This window comes from Mustela erminea, chromosome 18 (genome assembly GCF_009829155.1).
Source record: "Mustela erminea isolate mMusErm1 chromosome 18, mMusErm1.Pri, whole genome shotgun sequence".
Classification (NCBI taxonomy): Eukaryota; Metazoa; Chordata; class Mammalia; order Carnivora; family Mustelidae; genus Mustela; species Mustela erminea.
Genome location: NC_045631.1, coordinates 17,491,998 through 17,515,682, shown reverse-complemented (window position 1 = coordinate 17,515,682; position 23,685 = coordinate 17,491,998). Strand labels below are relative to the sequence as shown.

At 42.4% G+C, this 23,685-nt stretch overlaps 1 protein-coding gene across 1 annotated transcript in view; it reads left to right on the top strand.

Annotated features, from left to right (window-relative positions):
- The first annotated feature begins 11,077 nt into the window (after nt 1-11,077).
- Nucleotides 11,078-23,685, top strand: part of VPS53 (VPS53 subunit of GARP complex) — a 138,239-nt gene continuing 125,631 nt past the window's right edge. The window contains exons 1-3 of the mRNA XM_032322085.1: nt 11,078-11,319; nt 13,295-13,375; nt 22,963-23,012. Coding sequence (XP_032177976.1) covers nt 11,233-11,319; nt 13,295-13,375; nt 22,963-23,012 — 218 coding nt within the window. The 5' untranslated portion in view covers nt 11,078-11,232. The remainder of the gene's footprint in view (nt 11,320-13,294; nt 13,376-22,962; nt 23,013-23,685) is intronic.

Below are 23,685 nucleotides of genomic sequence, written 5' to 3'. Positions count from 1 at the left end.
GGGATCACAACCCGAGCTGAAGGCAGAGTATTTAACCCACTGAGCCACCGAGGCGCCCCACAAACTTCATTTTTAATAAGTCAAAAGTAATTTGATTTTTTATTATAGATTATCTTTCAAAGTGGGTTATCACTTGTTTTGAAAGGAATTCTTAACTGGGGGAGAGTGGGTTTGAGCACAGATGTATATATCCTGGCACAAAAACATAGACAAGGTCTTCATCTGTTCTGGTAACTTCAAATTTAAAAATAGTTAAGAGCCCCATCCTTATTAGCATTCGGTTTATGTCTTTAAAGTGGGCGTGATAATATCTATAGAAACTCAAGCTGCTATGTAAGTATCTAGTTTTTGCTCTTTATAGGCTGAGCTCTATTAACCTATTTAGGAAACTGTAATTACGTAGGCCCTTGGTGCCTGTTTAAGCAATGAAGGAAACCCTTCTTTGCAAAGCTAAGTCTGTAGTGTCTTTTACCACACACAGGCAATTTCCACACCAGACTTAATGACTTCTCAACAAGATTATGGCTGAAAATCTAAAAACCATGCAGAGGAAGCTAATTAGTTACAAGGAAGTAAGTTTCTTATTTAGGTTGGGATCTTTCTTATATACATAGCAACCAGAACCTTGGCCTCAAGCATGCTAGCCGAGGCTTATGTAGCAGCTGAGTGTCACCGCCCCCATCTGTGACCGACCTCACAGAATCACAAACTATTAATCGTGAGTCGAAAGGCTGAATAAACTGTTGAGTTAGGGGCCATATTGAAATACATTTACCCTGGAGGTAGAGCAAGTTCCCATGTTGTGAGGTAACATGACCACGCTGCCCAGCACAGGTCTTAGAAGGATTCGGAAAGTTTTATTATTATTATTATTATTATTTTTAAGATTTTATTTATTTGATAGAGAGAGATCACAAGTAGGCAGAGAGGCAGGCAGAGAGAGAGAGGGGGGAGGAAGCAGACTCCCTGTGGAGCAGAGAGCCCGACTCGGGGCTCGATCCCAGGACCCTGGGATCATGACCTGTGCCGAAGGCAGAGGCTTTAACCCACTGAGCCACCCAGGCGCCCCATTTTTATTATTATTATTTTTTTAAGATTTTTTTAAGAGTGGGAGAGGGAGAAGCATGCTTCCAGCTGAGCAGTAAACCCGATGCAGGGCTCGATCCCAGGACCCCGTGATTAGGACCAGAGCCAAAGGCAGATACTTAACCGCTTAACCAGCTGAACCACCCAGCATCCTGGGATTCAGAAAGTTTTAAATCCTACCGCAATGTGAAGGCCAGGAAGCACTTGCTAGTCAAGACTCTGCCACTTTCCTTCTTTTGGGTGTTCTAAGTCCACTGTTTCTTTATGCAGCATCTGTGGCTCAAGTGGCTCCTCTTTATATGTTTTCTTCTATTTCAATTTTAAGAACCATGTTCATTCCAATCTGCTGCTGTCGAATACTCTACTGTTGGGGTTCTGGCCAACAGAGCAGCACACACATAAACCTTCAAAAATGATTTTAACATTGAAAAGAAAGAGAATATAGTAACTTATGAAGAAAAACTAAGAAAATCAACTGAAATACAGAATAAAAGAAGTGAGATAAAGTGGCTGGATACAAGATCAATCCACGAAATTAAACGGCTTTTCTATAAGCCAGCAAGTATCAATTAGAAAATGTGACAGAAAAGGAAGACCATTTATAGTATTTTTTAAATTTTTTTTTTTTTAAAGATTTTACTTATTTATTTGTCAGAGAGAGAGAGAGAGAGAGAGAGAGAGAGAGAGAGCACAGGCAGACAGAGTGGCAGGCAGAGTCAGAGGGAGAGGCAGGCTTCCTGCGGAGCAAGGAGCCCGATGTGGGACTCGATCCCAGGAGGCTGGGATCATGACCTGAGCCGAAGGCAGCTGCTTAACCAACTGAGCCACTCAGGGGTCCCGTATTTTTTAAATTTTTTTTTTTTTTAAAGATTTTATTTATTTATTTGACAGAGAGAAATCACAAGTAGATGGAGAGGCAGGCAGAGAGAGAGAGAAGGAAGCGGGCTCCCTGCTGAGCAGAGAGCCCGATGCGGGACTTGATCCCAGGACCCTGAGATCATGACCTGAGCCGAAGGCAGTGGCTTAACCCACTGAGCCACCCAGGCGCCCCTTAAATTTTTAATTCCAGTACAGTTAACATACAGTATTATATTAGTTTCAGGTATAATACATTTTTTAAATTTATAAAATCTGTTAGAGGGGCGCTTGGGTGGCTCAGTCAGTTAAGCATCTGCCTTCGACTTGGGTCACGGTCCCAGGGTCCTGGGATTGAGCCCCACAGGGAGCCTGCTTCTCCCTCTCCCTCTGCTGCTCCCCCTGCTTGTACTCTCTCTCCCTCTGTCAAATAAGTAAATAAACACTCTTTTTTTAAAAATTAGGGGCACCTGGGTGGCTCAGTGGGTTAAAGCCTCTGCCTTTGGCTCATATCATGATCTCAGGGTCCTGGGATCGAGTCTCATATTGGGAATCTCTGCTCAGCAGGGGGCCTGCTTCCTCCTCTCTCTGCCTGCCTCTCTGCCTACTTGTGATCTGTCTCTCAAATAAATAAAATCTTTTTAAAAAAAATAAATAAATAAAAATTAAAAAATTAAAAAAAAATTGGTTAGTTTTAGGCCTAATAAGAAATATGCAAGACCCAAATGGAGAAAGCTACAAACCTTTACTGAAAGCTATAAAAGCCTAAACAAATGGAGAGCATGGTCCTAAAGGGAATATTCAATACCGTAAACATGTCAATTTTCCTCAAATTGATCATTAAATTCAATACAATTCCAGTGGAATTCCTAACACGGTTTTCATAGACTCAGAAAGCTCTTCCTAAAGCTCACAGGAATTAGAGAAAATGTGCAAGAATGGCCAAGAAATATTTGAATAAGGAACACTGGGGGGAAGGGAGGAATTTACAATATATCAAAACACCCTCAAATTATCGTAATTAAAATAGTGTAGAAGAAACAAATCCGTGGCATAAAACAGAGTCCTGAACCAGACCCACCAAATTTAGTATGTGGCAAACACATCATACTTGTGAAGAAAGGACGGACTAAGAACACCACAGAAACCATTAGCCTTCCTTTGGAAAAAATAAAATTAGTTGAGTACTGTCCCTGCAGAAATGCTGTCCTCCCAGAACCTCATGACCTTTTTTGGAAATGAGGTCTTTGCAAATTTAATTACAGTAAGGATTGAGGTGAGACTAGACTGGACTAGGGTAGGCCCTAAATTCATGAGAGTATCCTTATAAGAAACAGAAAAGGACACAGACACAAAAAAGAAGATGACGTGAAGGTGGAGTAAGAGGTTGGAAAGATGAATCTATGAGCCAAGGGATGCCAAGGACTGGCATCTCTCTCAAGGACAGTGTCTTCTCAGAGCACCCCCGCCACACACAAGGAATCAATCCTAGCAACATCTTGATTTCAGACTTTTCTAGCCTCCAGAACTGAGAAAATTAATTTCTGTTGTCAAAAGGCACTCAGCCTTTGGTAATTTGTTACAGCAGTCCCAGAAAACTAATACAATGCCACACACTAAACACAAACATAAATTCCAATATATAAAAGATTTAACATGAAAAGCAACATTATAGATATATCAGAAGAGAAGTTTGAAAAATATTTTTGGGCATGTGGGTGGTTCAGCTGGCTAAGTGACTGCCTTTGGCTCAGGTCATGATACCGAAGTACCAGGATCGAGTACCACTTCAGGTTCCCGCAGGGAGTCTGCTTCTCCCTCTGACCTTACCCCCTCTCATGCGCGCATGCTCTCTCTCTCTCTCTCTCTCAAATAAATAAAATTAAAAAAATATATATTAAAAAAATATTTTTATTTTTAGAATTCACAGTCTAGAGAAAGCCTTCCCAAACAAGGCATGAAACCCAGGTCGTCATATAGAAAAAGACAGATTTGTGTATGCTAAAAACAAAATTGTACATCAAAGGGCACTAGTTACAAGTTAAAGACAAGTTAATAGTTTAGAAAAAAATATTTGTAGTATGTAGCAAAGTCAGGGTTAATATCCAGAATAGACAAAGAAATCCTATAAGTCAAGAAGAAACACAAATGACACAACAGAATTATTCAAATAATATAAACTGGAAATAAACGGAATACAAAAAGGCCAATAAAAGCTTTGTAAGTAAATATTTAAAAAACTGATAATATCCAGTGTACATAAAAGACACAAGGACATAGGCACTTTTCTCAATACTGGTAGAAGTATAAATATGTGGGATGCCTGGGTGGCTCAGTTAGTTAAGCAATGGCCTTCGGTCATGATCCCAGGGTCTTGGGATCAAGTCCTGCATCGGGCTCCCTGCTTGGTTGGAAGTCTGCTTCTCCCTCTCCCACTCCCCCTGCTTATGTTCCCTCTCTCGCTTGTCTCTCTCTCTCTCTGTCAAATAAATAAATAAAATCTTAAAGAAAAAGGAAATAAAACTTTTAACTGCTTTTCCAATGTAAACCTAAAACATAGCCAGCTAAAACATTCTTGGCTGGTGGAGAAGGGATATCAACCGTGTTATCAGTGATTGTGAAACTGGAGAATATTATGTGTGGGAGGGTTGTTCACAAGATTTTTATGTTCAGCAGAAGGAGGCATGGATTTATAAAAGACATTAAAAATTTTTTTTAACTTTAAGAAATATTCAGGGCGCCTGGGTGGCTCAGTGGTTTAAGCCGCTGCCTTCAGCTCAGGTCATGATCTCGGGGTCCTGGGATCGAGTCCCACATCGGGCTCTCTGCTCAGCAGGGAGCCTGCTTCCTCCTCTCTCTCTCTGCCTACTTGTGATCTCTCTCTCTCTGTCAAATAAATAAATAAAATCTTAAAAAAAAAAAAAGAAATATTCAGTGGGATCCCCCTGCCCTTAAAGTTGCATGCAAAATGTGCAAATGTATATTTTTCTGGGGGAAAGGATCTACACAGAGTTCTTCATGTCCTCCAAGGGATCCAGACTCAAGAAAGATTAAAAGATACTGGACACTCAAAGGAGTCAGATACAATGAATCAATGGTAGCTACATTATAATGATTGTATTCGTTAGTTAATGTCAATTTTACAAAACTAATGTTACCTTTGTTGTAAAGTTTAAGACTTACACAAAAGGGCTTGTCATTTTGGCCTCTATAATTATCACCTTGTTGAGTAGGTGAGGGAATTACTGAATGTGAACCCAATGTAGCCAATGTGGAAGGGTTCTAAAAACATCTGGGAGCTAGCGTGTATACATGACTGAATGCCTGAGCTATGATCGTGGGAACAGGGGAGCTGCTGAAGCTAGCTGGAGATTATGATCTGCTTAGCAAGAATGGGCATGCACAGAGAACCAGAGTACCAATCAAAACGAAAGCGGGTATCCAGCCTATGGGAACAAGCAGAACACCTGAATTTCAATCAAGAATGAACAGTGGTGTTCTGGATATTCAAAAAACTGAGGCTTGGTCAGCAAAAGACGGTATCTTCATGAAAAGCCGTGTACTAAAAATAGTCCTTAAAGGAAAGCCAAGAAAACATTTTTCGAATAAGATTTCTTGCAGAAATCAAACTGCATTCCCCCATTACAAGTTGATGTGGGAACTCTGCCACCCATAGTGATAATAGGATCTGTGTGTGATGGGGTTTGAGGAGTCCTAGGGGGCATTTTGGAAATTTGTAGGGAGTATTTTTAGTTAAGACAACGTTGGCAAGGGGCTATGCTACTGGCTTAGTAGGTAAGGATCAGATCATTCAGACATGTTGCAGGTTTTTTGTTTTTTTGGCAGCGGGGGGAGGGTTGGCAAGAAATTTCACAAAAAACTCAGGTGTTTAGGGGAAGGTCATTATGGAGGGGAAGGTTATTATGGAGAGTGAAGGTCATTATGGAAGGGAAGCTTAAATGAAGAATGATACTGTCTTGATCTTATAAAATAACATATTCTGCATGATGTCCACTTAATGTAGTACAGCTACTTCGAAAACAGTGAAACCAGTTGCAAATACAACAGGGTATTGGGGACTCCTTTTAACTGAGTCAGAAAGAAATGCTAAATTGACAGGCACATGAAATTTAGAGACCTCACTGGGTTTCATTAACAAAGGCTATTTTAAAACGACTTAATACTGGGGCGCCTGGGTGGCTCAGTGGGTTAAGCCGCTGCCTTCAGCTCGGGTCATGATCTCAGGGTGCTGGGATCGAGTCCCGCATCGGGCTCTCTGCTCAGCAGGGAGCCTGCTTCCTCCTCTCTCTCTCTGCCTGCCTCTCTGCCTACTTGTGATCTCTCTCTGTCAAATAAATAAATAAAATCTTAAAAAAAAAAAAATAAAACGACTTAATACTTTCATCTATAGACTTAGCTTTGTTTGTTTGTTTGTTTGTTTTGTTTTATGGCATAATGAGAAATGTTATAAGAATTCTTTTGGTGGTTGTTGTCGTTTATTTTTTTTCCATTTTATTTTGATGCTGTCCTCAGACATGCATACTGCAAACCCCCTGTGGCCTATCCTTCTTTGCCAATCCACCCTTTTTCCATTGCCCATTAAAAGATAGGGTCTCTGAGGTATGTGAATGTGTTTTAAGTATTAGAGACTAAATTTATGTATAAGGAAAAACTTCAAGTGATAAAATATGTTTTCTGTCACCAGCTATACCCCATCACACAGGGGCAAAACAATTTTTTTAAACTGAGCTCCTTTGTGACAATATCACAAGCTCCTTTTTTTCATATCCAAACTTCTCCTATATGTAAACGTCCATATTTTATCTTAAGACCGTATAAGCTGTCTTTCCTGACTTCTTCCACTTCCCTCTTCTGCTTATCATAAATAAATCAGTCTAGCCCATTACTTATCTTTTTTATTTTTTTAAAGATTTCTTATTTATTTGACAGAAAGAGAGATCACAAGTAGGCAGGCAGGTGGCGGGGTGGGGAGCAGGCTCCCTGCTGAGCAGAGAGCCGCTGGGTCCTAGGACCCTGAGATCATGACCTGAGCCGAAGGCAGAGGTTTAACCCACTGAACCACTCAGGCACCCCTAGCCCCCTTTTTAAATACCCCCCTTTTTAATACCCCCCTTTTTGGGGCACCTGGGTGGCTCAGTGGGTTAAAGGCTCTGCCTTCGGCTCAGGTCATGATCCCAGGGTCCTGGGATTGAGCCCTGCAGCACCAGACTCTCTGCTGAGCAGAGAATCTGCTTCCCCTGCTCTCTCTCTGCCTACTTGTGATCTCTGTCTGTCAAATAAATAAATAAAATCGAAATATATATATATATATATATATATGTGTGTGTATATATATATATATATATATATATATACACTCCCCTTTTTTTGGAAGGGGAGGGGCAGATGGAGAAGGAGAATCCTAAGCAGACTCCATGCCTAGCACAGAACCCAGAGCAGGGTTTGCTCCCACAACCCTGATACCATGATCCCAGCTGAAATGAAGAGTCAACACTTAACCGATGGAGCCACCCAGGTGCCCTATTAATGCCTTCTTTGAAAACCTAGTGTCCACCTATATTTGTTCTTTTATCTTCTTACACTTTTTTTACTGTGCAACTCTCCTAAACTCAAGCTCATGTTCACTACTAATATCTGCAGAGAGGGAGAAAGGAAATCACTGAGTTGGGAGCTTTGGAATAGGAAGGCTAGGGGAGTGTAATTGAGAGTTGACAATGGATGCATAAAAGGATATCAGTGGAAATTGGGACAGCACGAATATGGACTGGAGATGGCCCATCCTCATTGCTTGACTGGCTACAATAATGCACGCTGCTCAGAAGCAAAGAAAACAAAAATGAGAGGACTAAGGCTGATGGCAGGCATGCTAAACTTGATCAGATCACTTCTCTGCTTACAATCCTTCAAAGGTTTCCCATTCCTCAACATGACCTACAGGAGCCTAGGTCATCTGGCACCAGATACTTCTCTAGCCTCCCCTTGTACCATTCTCCCCTTAGCTTTTAAAGTCTCCCCCGCTGCAGCCAATTTCTTCTAACCTAAAGGCTTTTGCATGTACCATTCCTTTCATCTGTCACCTCCAATTCTTCCCATCCCCCACCCTTTCCTTCAACTTAAAAATTAGTTCCTCAGAGAAGCTTTTCTGACCCCCAAATCCAATCCAGACACTCTATCAAAATAGTCTTTTGATATATGTCTTGTCTTCCATTAGACCTATCACAGTTATGTTTATTTGTATGAATACCCTTTCAGACATGGAAATAGCCCTGTGGAGGCAGGCAATGGGTTTACTTTGTTGATTGCTAAATTCCCAGCACCTAGCCTAGTGCCTATCACCAGCAGGAACAGTAGGAACATTCGTTCACTCATTCAATACATTTAGTGAGTTTACTGAATGAGTAAATGAATGTTCGGATGAGTTAGCTACAGGACTTTAGACAAGGTTTTTTTGTATTGTTTTGTTTGTTTGTTTGTTTGGCCGAACATTTCATACAGTATTGTGTAGTTGCTTAACACACACTTAAATAGTCTTATTGGGGGAGGGGAAAGGGAAGGTTCTTGTAGATTCCCAAGGAAATACTTAGGCAAGTTTTTTATTGTAATTACATCTCCATTTTCTCATCTGCTAAATGGGGCAATGATACTAATATCTAACCTCAGGATTGCCATGTGGATTAAGAGACAATGACTGCCTAGCATGGTGCCTGACATTATAGTAGGGGCTAGGAAATGTTACTTATTTTCATTGTTAAAAATAAGCTCTATGAGCAGGGCGCCTGAGTGGCTCCGTCATTAAGTGTCTGCGTAAGCATCTGCCTTCAGCTCAGGTCATGATCCCAGGATGCTGGGATCAAGCCCACGTCAGGCTCCCTGCTCAGCAAGAAGCCCATTTCTCCCTTTCCCTCTGCCTGTGCCCTCCCCGCCACCGTCAAATAAATAAATTAAAAAAATTTTAAAACAAACAAACAAACTCTATGAGCAACCAGAACTCTCATACAGCACTGGTAAGAATGCAAAAATGACACAGCCACTTTGGAGAAAGAGTTTACCAGTTTCTTACAGAGTTTAACACAGATTTTCCATACAATCCAGCAATCCCACTTCTAGGTATTTACCCAAATAAAATGGAAACTTTGGCTGATGCAAAACCTGCGCACAAATGTTTATTCAGCTTTATTCATCATTGCCAAAAACTGGAAACAACCCAAATGTCCTTCAAACAAGGAATGGATAAATAAATTGTGGTATAGCTACACAGAATACCACCCAGCAAGAAGGAATGAACTACTGATAGATGCACAAAATGGATGACACGCAACAGGTTCATGCTAGGTGAAAGAAGCCAGACTCAAAAAGGCCACATGTTATATGATTCCATTTATATGACATTCTAGAAAAGCCAAACTGTTGGGACAGAAATCAGGTCAGTGGTTGCCAAGCAATGGGGTGGAGCATGAGGGAATTTGGAGGAATGACAGAACTGTCCTAGGACTTGACTGGGGTGGTAGTGACATGTCTATATGCACTTAACAAAACTCCTGGCATTATAAACCAGAAGCTCAATTTTACTATATGTAAATTATGCCCTCATATAAAAGATACAGACCCAAAACAGGTGGATAAAATTACATTTTCCTTTTCAAAAAAGTGTTACAAAAGTATGACAGTTTATTTGTAGACATTTTGGGAAAATGTACAAAGAGTGTACATGCCATCACCCACAGAACAGTACTATTTGCTATCATTTTTATATGTGCAAACTACACATGAACTGGGACCACACTGTACATTTTTGCTTTCTCAAATGTACATTTTTTAAAAGATTTTATTTGACAGAGAGAGAGAGATCACAAGTAGGCAGAGAGGCAGGCAGAGAGGGAGTGGGGAGGGAGCAGGGAGCTCCCCACTGAGCAGAGAGCCTGATGTGGGCTCCATCCCAGGACCCTGAGACCAAGACCTGAGCAGAAGGCAGAGGCTTAACCCTCTGAGCCACCTAGGGGCCCCTCAAATGTACATTTTACTTTCTGGCATATATTAAGCACATTTTCCCCTGCAAGTAACTTTCAAAACCATGATTTCACGAGTCAAAACTATTTATTCTATTGTACAGCCCAGTTACATTTTTAAGCCTCCCCTTACGGTTAGAAATCGCTTCCATGTTTTTACTACAAACGACTTCGATAAAACTAAAACTAAAAAAAAAAAAAAAAAAAAAAAAAAAAGCTGAATGGGGCCAGGGACTCTTCCATTTTGCAATTTCACAATGTTTAACTGGTAAAACAACTCTTCCTTGGCTGCCATCGCCTCATTGTTTTAAGTGTCTGGAGGAAAGGTGGTTCCACAGGGTGATCTGGCCTCTCCTTCCTTTGCGGTGCACAAGAGCTAGACACCCTAATATTACCTGTATTACTAGCTTAAATTTGCATAGCGCTTTTTATCTTTGCGGGGTAAGCAGGGCAGCCGGAGTGATCTGCTCATGAACCCACAGTTTATCAGTCTTGGAATGGGACTTAGGCTCTAGATACTGAGTCTCAGAAAGTAAACATTTCCCCAGCGGCGGAGCACTGTCTAATCTAACCCTTCACGCCCACCATACCCCCTCCCCCCCATGGAGAAGCTGCAGACACCCCCAGAAAACCCTTACTAGAGACTTGGCACATGGAGAACTTAACTGTCAAGTGGACGCTATCCCTCCGAAAACTGTCCTTGGCAACATCGCCACTTACCAGCTGGGGTCATTTCTCCCCCCGGTGGCAGGGGGACACCTGGGGGACACTGATCAAGAGGGCCCTGGGAGCTGTAGGATCGCCGGCTTCGCGGCCTGTGAGGGTTGCTATCGGTACGTCGCGACGCTGTTGGGGCTTACCCTCACTGGGGGTCCTGCCAGGGCAGCCAGGCCCTCCTCAACACCGGGGCCTTCAGTGGGGGGCGCGCCCTCGGCGAGGTGAAGCGGGACCCCATCATGTTAAGGAGAGCTGAAGGCAGGCAGGGACCGCCGGACCACAAGTCCGCCCCGGGAGACTCGGAACGTGATGGGAATGCCTCCTCCGGGCGACCAGAGGTCAGTCCTCCGCTATCCCACAGTGCCCCGGATCCCGGAAGTGCCCGGCTTTCCGGAAGTGCCCAGCTTTCCGGAAGTGCCCGGCTGGCTGACAGAGAGGAGATTTTCCTCAACGCTGCAAGGAGAGAGCTGTGGTTCTGGGGCTTGGGTGACGGCTGGAGGAGAGACTCTGGGTTGAGGTGGGCGTCAGGAGAGAGCTGGACAGCGGGATGATGGAGGAGGAGGAGCTGGAGTTCGTAGAGGAGCTGGAAGCCGTGCTGCAGCTCACGCCTGACGTGCAGCTCGCCATCGAGCAGGTGAGTGTTCCGCCCCCTGAGGGGAGGAGAGCGGAGGACAGGGAAGTCTGGGGGTGGGACCCGGGGTGGGACGTGGAGGAAGCGGTCTTGGGACGGAGAAGTGGGAGCTAGGCGATGAAGGGAAGGGAAAGGTTTGAGGAAGGTGGTGGTGGGAAGGGGTTTCTGAATCGAAGGGAGGGAGAGAGCCCTTTCTAGGCCTTGATTATCTTTGGAGGGTAAGGCGTCCTCGTTTGTTTGGGCAGAGAAACCGTGACCCTTGAAAGCATGAACCTGGAAAAAAGGAGTTCACGGACACCAACCTCAGATTGGGGGGGGGGGGGGGTTATTTACCAGGTTGGTGTGCCGCTGCTCCCGAGTCTCAGTCTAACCCTTTGTGAGGGACTCGGAATTGAGGGGAGGAGCAACTTTAATACCTGAAGCGGATCACTGAGCAGAGGGGACACGGTTGGGAAAGGACCCCTTTACTATACTTAAATGGTTGAGAATTCCTGCTGTTGATTAATTTGGATTGGATTGAAGGATATTGCCCGGAGGCCTTCTTCCCTTCGAGGACTTTTTGGTTGATTAAATTCTCTTTTCAAGTTTATTGAAAGGATATTAGAAATAGTCATTTAGACTCTTGTGCAGAGTTTTGCTCCTGATAAAGGGAGAGGATTTCCTTTAAAGGTAGTGGTGTAGGGGATAAGATTTAAGTAAAGGAAGTTTATGCCGCATTTAGGGACCACTGGGAAGTTTTCCGAAGTAAAGCATTGCTATTATCATTACTAATAGCTAATATTTACTGAGCATTAACACTTACTCTAGGTCTGTCACTGTACTGATTTATTTGTATTGTGCCATTTATAGATTTTTGGATATGTGTTTTTCTAGCAGTGGTTGGATTAGCCATACAAAGCACATTTGGCACATCCTGAGGATGCCGGACCTCTGGGCAAAGGTTTAGTTGTTCAAGACACAGCTCCCCACCCACCTCCACTGGACAGAAAAAGACATGCATTTCATTTTCTCTAGTGGGTTCTAGTAGAAGAAACAAACAATTCAGTCAGTTACCATTTGGCAAGAATTTTAGAAGAGCACATTTTTGCTCTTTCTTAATAAGACTGGGTTCTGGCATAAGTTTATCTAATAAGAGACATCAGAAAAGAATTGGTTTTCAGAATGACTGTCTTGAACTGATGAAATTTGGTATTCAGGTGATCACACGACTGCTTTCTTTTTTTTTTTTTTTTTAAGATTTTTATTTATTTATTTGTCAGAGAGAGAGAAAGAGAGAGCGAGAGTGTGCACAAACAGGGGGAGCAGCAGTCAGAGGGAGATGCAGGGCTCCATCCCAGGACACTGGCATCATGACCTGAGCCAAAGGCAGACGTTTACCTGGCTGAGTCACCCAGGTGCCCCTCGACTGCTTGTTATATATTCTTCAAGTTGTAGCTTTTGAAGGGAATTATTTTTCAGAAGGCAGTATTCTTTCTTCTGTTAAAGGGATGGACAGTTCCCAAAGGCAAGCTCCATTTTCCTGACCCTGTCTGAGCCTAAAAATTGCTTTGATTCTTAGTGAATTCTAATGCTGAGCCTTCCCAGAGACATAGTGCGTAAGTCTTTTCTCAAGGCTTCCTTAGTACAATCATGTCATCAGCTGATTTAATCTGATAGTGGACAATGCCCATTTATTTTTCCTTGTCCATGGGATTTTGTTGATATCTGTGGAACTTGCCATAGTCGCACATTCTGTTAGTGGCACCAAGATGTTAAAATTACAGATGTTTGTGAAAATTGAAGATTTACTTTAACAGATAATTTTATTGAGCAATTGTGCGTTAGGCCTTGTAAGATGAAAAAGATATTTTTTTTGGTTGTTGTTCTTCTTTTTTTTTTTTGCCTTCAAAGAATTTACCATTTAATAGGAAGGAAAGAAATAACACATGAAACAAGACAGAAAAATGACAGTTATTTTAAATTCCCTGTCTTTTTGTAGGTATTTCCAAGCCAGGATCCTCTAGATCGAGCAGATTTCAATGCCGTGGAGTATATCAATACCCTGTTCCCAACGGAACAAGTAAGTATAGTGTTTCCTTCATGCCAGTGGTTTCTATCTCATCGTTAGTGTTATGATTGGTGTGTTATACTACATAATCTAAGGAGACTTGATCAACAAGTGAGAGGTAAATTCAAATCAAACCCCACTGTAACGGATTGAGGGTGGGAGGTATCTTAATACAAAATACTGTTGTGTGAGAGTGGAATTCTTTGTCTTGTGAGCATATTATTAGAAATTACAACTTTAGCTTGTAAGAGTACCCCCACATTCATAGTATACTGGGAAGTAGAAAGGATTTTTGAAACTAATGGGGAAGAGTGGGATGAAGAGAGCAGGATAACCCAGGAATCATAATGCTACTTTCACTCCTGTTACGAGATGTAAATTTTCAGACTTTACTTTTTACTTTGTTGTGTTGGGTGACTTGCCTGTGACTTGCCAGATGGGTTTTTCTTACAAAATTGGTTTATGGGTATGTTGGTGAGAAGTAGATCAGAAGTAGAAACAGCAAAGCTGGGGGCACCTTGATGGCTCAGTTGGTTAAGCCTCCAACTGTTGATCTTAGGGTCCATTTTATTTTATTTTATTATTTATTTGTCAGAGAGAGCACAAGCAGAGTGGCAGGCAGAAGCAGAGAGAGAAGCAGGCTCTCCGCTGAGCAAAGAGCCCCATGCGGGACTGGATCCCAGCACCCTGGCATCATGCCTGAGCCTAAGACAGTTGCTTAACCGACTAAACCACCCAGGTGTCCCTGATCATAGGGTCCTGAGTTCAAGCCCCACTTTGGGCTTGTGGAGCCTCCTTTTTTTTAAAAAAAAAAAAAAAAAAAAAAGAGTTGGGAGGCCAGCTAGAGTTCTTGGTTTTTCATTTATGAATTCAGCAAATGTTTAGTGGTTCAATGGGCACCTGTCAGGTATTATTGGTCAACTTGTGCTAGGTGCTGGGGACACAAAAATGAATGACGCTTAATCCATGCTCCCTTGAAGTGTACGTGATCAAGGTTCGGGGGAGACATTGGTGAATACTGGAAGAGAGTTATGCAATGGTTTAGTGAGGAACAGGGAAACAGTTCTTCAGAAGATCAAAACCTCAGAGAGGAGGGAGCCCTTCCACCAAATCTTAAAGGAGTCATTCCTTCACTTAAGAGACATTTTTTAAGTGTCTACTAAGCGCCAGGCGCTGTTTAGAAACTGGGGAGAAATGGTAAATGTGATAGGCAAGTTTCTGGTCTTATGGAGTGTAGTGTAAGGAAAAAAATAAACAGATCAACAAATACATATATAAGAAAACCATCGTTGATGCTGTGATAAAAGCAGACACAGTGATAGAACATGGCCGCCTGGGGAGGGGCTCCTTGAGATGGGTGGTTGGGGAAGGTCTCTGTGTGTGAGGTACTTAACCTATAAACTAACACTTGATACCTATAAAGTGGCCAGGTTTGTGGCAGTCTGGCAGAACACAATGAGGCAGAGTAAACCACCAGGCAAATCTTCCAGGATGATAGGGAAAGAAGGTCCTTCTAAGCACAGGGCAGACTCAGAGATGAGAAGCACAGAGCATGCACAGGGAGCGTGGCCTTCTAGGAAGTGGGGGCTAAAGGGGTTGGCAGAGCCAGGAACCTGAAGGGACTTTGTTCTTTGGCCTTGCAGACTGCATTCTTTTGGATACCACACGCCTCATGGTAGAATTCATTCCACACAACTCATTTTCACTGGGCTAAATTTTAAGCTTGTATACCCTCGAAATCTTATGCACATATTCTAGTACCAATCTTAAATAAATGAGGTTTTAGTAGTGTTTGTCATATACATAATAAAAACAGGTTTTAATGTTTGTCTCTTCACACTCTAATAAGCATTATTGCAAACCTCTTGGGGATGTGCACACCCTACACCAGAGACTGTGACTAGGCAGGGGTGTTCATTCAGGGACTCTCATCAGGGTCATTACTGGATCAGAGTGTCACATTTTCAAAATCCCACCTGGTCACAGTGGGGAGGATGAACTAGGGGAAGGCAGACCTGGAAGGCAGGGAGACCGGTTAGTAGACTGCTGTGATGGATCACTTAAGAGGGACCAGGAGAATCTGAGTGAACACGGGGATGGAGAGAGCAAGACTGGAAAGCTGTTTGGGAGTCAGAAGTCAGAGTTTGGTGGTTGAAAGGACTTATAACCTAAAATTTCCTCAAATCGAAAAACAGCTCTTCTGTCTCACTCTCTAGGAGATTGGGGGCTGGAGGATAAACAGGATAGATGTGGCCCTTACCAACATAGGGCTTCCAGTCTACCTTGATGGGTACTAGTTACACCATTGGCAGATTAGCAGTAAGTTATTATGACTCTGCAACGACTTGTTTGTATAGCTATTATTACTTGTTGCTTGCTCTCAGAAGAGTCCTAAGTTCTGCGACCACTCTAATAATAATTAACATTTATTGAGCGTACCAGACACCATTCTAAACATTTAATAGTGATGTATTCACCGCCTTGTTAACATGCTTGTTTTTTTTTTGTTTTGGGGTATTTTTTTTTTAGGTTTTATTTATTTCTTTGAGAGAGAGAGAAAGAGAGATCACGAGCAGAAGGAAGGGTAGAGGGAGAAGCAGACACCCCACTGAGCAGGGAGCCCAACTTGGGATTCAGTCCCAGGACCCCGGGGTCATGACCTGAGCTGAAGGCAGACACTTAACTACTGAGCCACCCAGGTACCCCCAACATGCCTTTTTGGGATGAGAACCAGGAAGACCAGAGGGAGAAAGAATGCTCAGCTTAAATGTGGTAGCGTTGCTATGAAAGAAGCATGTAGTGTACTGTGAAAACAGAGCACTTACTTACTAAGTCTGAGGGATCCAGAAAGACTTCACAGAAGAAATGGCATTTCAGCTGCACGTTATGCACCAAATGAAGGATTTTGAGCTTTGATTTCCAGCCTGCAGACTGGGTAGATGTTGACACCTTTACCTAAAATTGGGCCTAAGGAGGAAAAGTAAGCTTCAGTGGTAAATAGGGTAGGAGTAGGCTGTAAGAGTGAGCTAAGTTTTGAGCATTTTGGGGCCATCCAGGTAGAAATATGTACTTGGAATATCTGAGTCTGGAGATCATAATCCCCATAATTGTTAGTATTTTGGCATATATCCTTTATTTATTTGACAGACAGAGAACACAAGTAGGCAGAGAGGCAGGCAGAGAGAGAGAGAGGAAGGGAAACAGGCTCCCCGCCGAGCAGAGAGCCCGACCAGGCTCGATCCCAGGACCCTGGGATCACGACCCGAGCCGAAGGCAGAGGCTTTAACCCACTGAGCCACCCAGGCACCCCTTGGCGTATATCCTTCCTGAACTTTTTCTAACGGACATGTTAATTTTTCAAAATGAAGTTGGAGAAATGGTGTGATTCCCTGTAATTGTCTTTGAGATTTCACAGATAGCCTTTAGAGCTCATTGTTTTCTGTGAAAGGAATTCTAGGAATTAGCTGGAGATAGAAATTTGGGAACAACTGTTATAAAAACAGCAGTTTTAGCCGTGAAAATGTCATCTGCCCCACCCTGTCAAGAAGGCTGACTCATCAAAGCCAAAATAACTGGTAGATTTGCAAATTGTTCAGGAAACCGCCAGGTTCTTACTTTTTCCTGGTATGTTTTTATATGTATTTTATTTTAAATTATTGAAGGTAGCTCTGCGTGTTTATGAGAACACATATGCAGTTATATGTCTTGTCTGATTATGCCTCCTCATATATGATAATGTGTAGTGAGGGTTTTTTTTTCTTTTTTTTAAAAGATTTTATTTATTTATTTGACAGAGCGCGAGAGCACAAGCCAGGGAGCGACAGAGGAAGAGGAAGAAACAGGCTCCCTGCCAAGCAAGGAGTCCAATGCCGGACAGGACTAATCCCAATTAGGACCTTAGCTAAAGGCAGATGCTTAACCGCTTAACCCAGTGAGCCACCCAGGTGCCCTGTAGTGCAGTTTCTTATAGCAAACTATGACACAAGGTTACCTTTATTTCCCCAATCCCGGATTTTGATTTAGTAATATATTGTTCAACCCAGAGTCCCATGGACCTTAATGGAAAGGTAGCAGAAAATAGTGGCTTGATTTAGAATTTCTTTTAGAAATTCTTGTTAGAAATTCTAGAAATCTCTTGCTAGATCTTGGGCAAAAGCCACCCAAGTCAGGGCCCTGCAGTAAATTCTTCTGAATCATAAGTTTAGCATATTTAAAGTAGATGTCAGTATATCAAGAATAAATTTAGTGTCACCTAAGGAGGAGGAGGATGTGTGTGTGAGTTCTTTTGAACAGCAGTAACTTGGAAGTCTGTGGTTGCCTGGAGGTATGTGGGGAGGCAAGGAGATCCCTGGATGTTTCTAACTCCCTAGGTCCAAGTAGGAGGAACTCCGTTTTCTCTCTTTATCAGGGCTCTCTGGGTAGTTCTGAAGAGTAGCCAGGTTTGCTAGCAATAATCTGGGAAACTCTTCTAGTGTCCTAGAAGAAAACAAAGTAATCATTTGTCATGTTTTCATTAGAGGTTTGATTAGGGGAATCTAGATAAAATCTATTAAAAATGAATATAAAACTAATATAACCAAGAACTTTGAAAGAAGAGTCATGTTGTTGCAAAAAAATAATCAGACCTGTGAGAGACCAAGTGACTTTTGGAGAAGTAGGAGAACTCGGATTTATTTTAGGCCGGCGGACCCAGATGAGCTCATGCTTGAAGTTCTGGGCCCCCAGCGATGGGGTTATAGGGCTTTTATAGGGACTGAAGGCAGTTAGGTTCCAAAGCTGCCGGCTTGTGGGTGGGTTTAAACTGGGGGAGTAGGGACTGCTTTAAGTGGGAACCGTAGTCAAGGAGCCTGTGGCAGGAAGCCTGTTTATAGAAGCAGAAGCAACTGGTTATTTCTTGCTCCCAGTAAGGCTTCTGGTGATCTCTAGCTTATTGTTAGTAACTTTCCATCTTCTGGGGCCTCCTGGCCTGGGCCTGCTCTGGGTAATTTTCCTCTTCAATGTGAAGCTATATCTAAAAAATTTTTAATGACCCCCCCCCCAAAGTGCTCTAGGTGTTATGTTGTTAAGTGAAAACAATAACATGTCAGATTGTTTATCATCCCAGTTTAATTTGTTTTTAAGCTACATATTTGCTTAGAAGGAACTGTAGAAAGCAATATACCAAGATGCTAATGGTGATTGATTATTTTCTAATGGAGGGGCGGGGAGGGGGGTCTGTATATTCTGTAATCAGCAAGAATTGCTTTTAGATTCAAAAAGACTTCCAGGGGAGCCTGGTTGGCTCAGTTGGTTAAGCCTCTGCCTTTGGCTCAGGTCATGATCTCAGGGTCCTGGAATCGAGCCCCGCATCAGGTCCCTGTTCAGTGGGGAGCCTGCTTCTCCCTCTTCCTCTGCTTGCTGCTTCCCCTGCTTGTGCTCACTCTCTGTGTCAAATAAATAAAATCTTAAAAAAAAAAAGAATCAGGGAATACTTTTCAATAATTAAAACATTTTTAGGGGCGCCTGGGTGGCTCAGTGGGTTAAAGCCTCTGCCTTCAGCTCAGGTCATGATCTCAGGGTCCTGGGATCGAGCCCCGCATCGGGCTCTCTGCTCTGAGGGGAGCCTGCTTCCTCCTCTCTCTCTGTCTGCCTCTCTGCCTACTTGTGATCTCTGTCTGTCAAATAAATAAAACCTTTAAAAAAAAAAAAAAAATTTTTTTTTAATGATAAAATAAAACTGTATAACTGCATTATACCTACACTAGAAGGGTGATTCTCAAAGAGGGGATATATCACCTGCAGCCAGGGTCACCGATCTGGATTCTTTGTTCCAGAGCCTCCCTGCCCTGTGTCTGTAGTGACATAAAAGTCCCTCGAGTAAATGTGGCCTGATTTATTTTGACTTTTCTACTATGGCCATTTAGGCCATAAATGCTCCCTTAAATGCAATTGAATATCTGAAGGCATACATACTTTGAATTCTCCTTAGAAAAACTGTCATGGCTTAAGCAAGACCTTCGTGTTTAAGGAGTATTAATTAAGAATTGGTTACTTGGGGCGCCTGGGTGGCTCAGTGGGTTAAAGCCTCCGCCTTCGGCTCAGGTCATGATCCCAGGGTCCTGGAATCGAGCCCTGCTTCCTCCTCTCTCTCTGCCTGCCTCTCTGCCTACTTGTGATCTCTGTCAAATAAATAAATAAAATCTTAAAAAAAAAAAAAAGAATTGGTTACTCTACCACCCAAAGCAATATTTACTGCTGCGGAATGACCTCCAACTTACATTGTTAAGTGAAAAAAGTATGATGCAAGACACTGCGCATTACGTAAAGCAGGGGATGTAAGTTATGGATAATCTTTAAATACATAGATTGTTTCTGGGAAGGTACAAAAGAAACCATCTCAGAGCCCTTGCCTCTCTGCAGAACTGGGGGAGACAGGCAGGACAGGGGAAGAGGAAGCCTTGATTTTCACTATTTCTTCACTTGTACTATTGCCATTTTTGGTCATGTCCATGTTTTACCAATTTCAAATACATTACAATTTTTTAAAAATATTTTATTTATTTATTTATTTGTTTGAAACAGGGAGAGCGAGAGAGAGAGAGTACCAGTGGTAGAGAGGGTCAAAGGGAGAGGGAGAAGCCGACTTCCCACTAAGCAAGGAGCTTGGCATGAATCTGGATCCCAGGACCCCCAAGATCATGATCTGAGCCAAAGGCAGACGCTTAAACGACTGAACCACCCAGGTGTCCCTAGATTACTGTTTTAAAATTTTGGTATAATTATCCATTCTCAGAAAATATACAAGAATAGTACAATGAATTCATGGCTGCCTTTCACCCAGATTCTCCAAATGTTAACATTTTTAAAATAGTTCTTTTTAAATACCAAAAACAAGAAAATGTTTTTAAGGGAATGGGTTCCAGCAGAGACAGTCAGGGTAGGAACTGTTGTGTCCAATTTATACATGAGGAAGTGTAAATTCAGAGAGGCTGAACAGCTTGCCCTCTGTACATTGAGCAGGTTTGTAGTGGCAGAGCTGGGCCAAATCTAGGTCCTCAACAAACTCAGCTCCTTTTACCATGGTGGTGACTTATACCCAGGCTGGTTTCAGAGTGACTGGACAGGGGATTCATCAGTTAAAATAACTTCTCTTCTCTGAGATTCATCATCACCTCGGTCTAGATTTCTGAAAATTCTAAGCAACCATTGCCTTTGTCAGAACAGACAAGATGTAAATGGCCTGGTCTGACATCTCAAACATTGTGACCTGGTTCTTGGCAGGCTCCTGGCCCCCTCCTGCCACCAGAGGTTGCTGGTAGCAATTTATAAACACAATTCCTGCATTACCCCCGATTCCTTTTCAGGTAAAATATCTGTTGGGGGAAAGGGAAAGAGTTCTAAAATTTACATTTTGACAACTTGAGTTAAAATGGTGCTCTATTGGGGCGCCTGGGTGGCTCAGTGGGTTAAGCCGCTGCCTTTGGCTCGGGTGATCTCAGGGTCCTGGGATTGAGTCCCACATTGGGCTCTCTGCTCAGCAGGGAGCCTGCTTCCTCCTCTCTCTCTCTCTCTCTCTGCCTGCCTCTCTGCCTACTTGTGATCTCTCTCTGTCAAATAAATAAATAAAATCTTAAAAAAAAAAAAGTGCTCTGTAATTGTACTATATTCCACTAGGGGGCACCATTTCCTCACGTTTTCTGCTGGCTTAAGGTTGGAAGTAGTCCCATTGTTTTGTCATTGTCTTTAAAATAGAAATAACTTTATTATAATTACGGTAGCAGTGGATAGCCAGTGTAGAGCAATTAGTAAGTACTTATAGGCAAAAAGAAGAAAAAAATTAAATCCTTTTCTTAGATACAGCTGTTGCTACTGATTTCATAGTTTACAGCTACTATGTAGATTACAAAGCTACTAATATTTATCTTTCCAGGCATTTTTTCTGATGAACCTACAAACTCAGAAAAAAATAGATTTATTCATCGAAATACAGTATAATATAGATGCATACATACATCTTAAGTATATAATTTGATGAATTTTCACAGAATGATTACAACCATGTAACCACCATTCAGATCAAGAAATAAGATATTAGGGGTGCCTGGGTGGCTCAGTCAGTTGAGCATCCTACTCTTAATTTTGGCTCACGTCATGATCTCATGGTCCTGGGATCGAGCCCTGTGTGGGCTCTGTTCCCAGCTAGGAGTCTGCTTGAGATTCCCTCTCCCTCTCCCCCACTCCTTGCTCCTGTGCCCTCTCACTCTCTTGCTTGTTCTCTCTCTCTCTCTCAGATAAATAAAATCTTAAAAAAAAAAGGGGGGGGGTACCTGGGTACCTCGGTCAGTTAGGCATCTACCTCTTAGTTTCTGCTCAGGTCATGATCTCCTGGTTGGGAGATCGAGCCCTGCGTTGGGCTCCATGTTCTGTGGGGAGCCTGCTTCCCCTCTCCCTCTGCCCCTCTTCCTGCTTGGTCATGCTCTTTCTCTGAAACAAATAAATAAAAAGAAAGAAGACCTTAATACAACGTACTATTTTTAAAAAGATTTATTTACTTTAGAGAGTGTTGGGGGGCAGAGGGAAAGAATCTCAGAGAATGTCAAGGAGATTCCCTGTTGAGCATGGTACCCACCCTGGGGCTTGATCTTATGACACTTAACTGACTGTGCCACCCTGATGCCCTTGTCTTTAGATGGCCCCTCTTACCTCATCACAGTAACTACCTTCTTCAGAGATAACTACTGTCCTGCTGGCTTCTAACATGAGAGAATACTCTCATTTATTTTTGAACTGTAAAAGTAGAGTTGTACAATTTGGAGCTGAAGGCGGTTGCTTAACTACTGAGCCACCCAGGCGCCCCAATCCATTCTGTTTCTGTTGCAGCTATTTCAGCTTCACACTTGTAGCTCAAAGGCAGCTGTGGATAATAGGTAAATGAGTGGACATGACTATGTTCCAATAAAACTGTATTTACAAAAACAGATACCAAGCTGGAATTTGCAGTAGTTGCCAACAACTGCTATACTTTTTTTTTTTTAAGATTTTATTTATTTATTTATAGAGCTGGGTGAGTGGCAGATGGGGAGAAAGAGGTGGGGAGAGAGAGAGAGAGAGAGAGAGAGAATGAATGAATCTTAAGCAGACTCTGCCCTGAGTGCAGAGCCCATGGTGGGGCTAGATCTCACTGAGATCATGACCTGAGTCAAAAAATCAAGTGTTGGATGCCTAACCCACTGAGCCACTGAGGCACCCCTATTACTTTTTTATTTTTATTTTTTTATTTCTTTTTTTTAAAGACTTTATTTATCCATTTGACAGAGATCACAGTAGGCAGAGAGGCAGGCAGAGAGAGAGAGAGAGGGAAGCAGGCTCCCCCCTGAGCAGAGAGCCCAATGTGGAGCTCGATCCCAGGACTCTGGGATCATGGCCTGAGCCGAAGGCAGAGGCTTTAACCCACTGAGCCACCCAGGCACCCCCCCCCCCATTACTTTTTTAAAATAAAATTGTATCACACTATGATTAAATGTTTTGAGATGTTATAAATAGCTTTGATAGCTTATCATTTCCATATAAAAGGACCTAGAAAGTGAAATAATAGCTGTCATTTTCCTTCTTTATTGTAGTCTCTGGCAAACATAGATGAAGTTGTGAACAAAATTAGACTGAAAATAAGGTAAGTAACCCCATATGATTATTAATAATTACTGAAAAGCATGCTGTTAATTTAATTAATCATGTTCTGGATCACACTTATCTGTTAGAAAACTGAAATCTCAAGTTTGCTGTTTATGACAGTTATTTTTTAAAGATTTTATTTATTTATTTGACAGACAGAGATCACAAGTAGGCAGAGAGGCAGGCAGAGAGAGAGGAGGAAGCAGGCTCCCTGCTGAGCAGAGAGCCCAATATGCGGGGCTCGATTCCAGGACCCTGGGATCATGACCTGAGCCGAAGGCAGAGGCTTTAACCCTGAGCCCCTCTATTGTAGTTTTAATGGTTTTATTTCCTTAGCAGATTTACCTTTTTTTGTTCTCCCAAGGCTTAGATACAAGGATGGGCATATACATGTATTCTGTGGCCATATACTAGCTAACAGGATGGTCAGAGCTGCTGGTTGGTATTTGTGGTGGCCCAAGATTAAATGTTGTGATTAATCTAGAATGTGCTTGTCAGAGTTAGACAAGTGTCTTTCCTCCCCAGTAGCCTGGTTCTGGTTTGCCCACATCTGGATTTCCAGTTGTGACATATGGCAGCTGCTCAGTGTCTGTTCACTGTAATTAATACTGTAATGGTTAATGTCATTAGGGCAAATGTAGTTGTTTGGTTTTGTTTTGTTTGATTTTTGA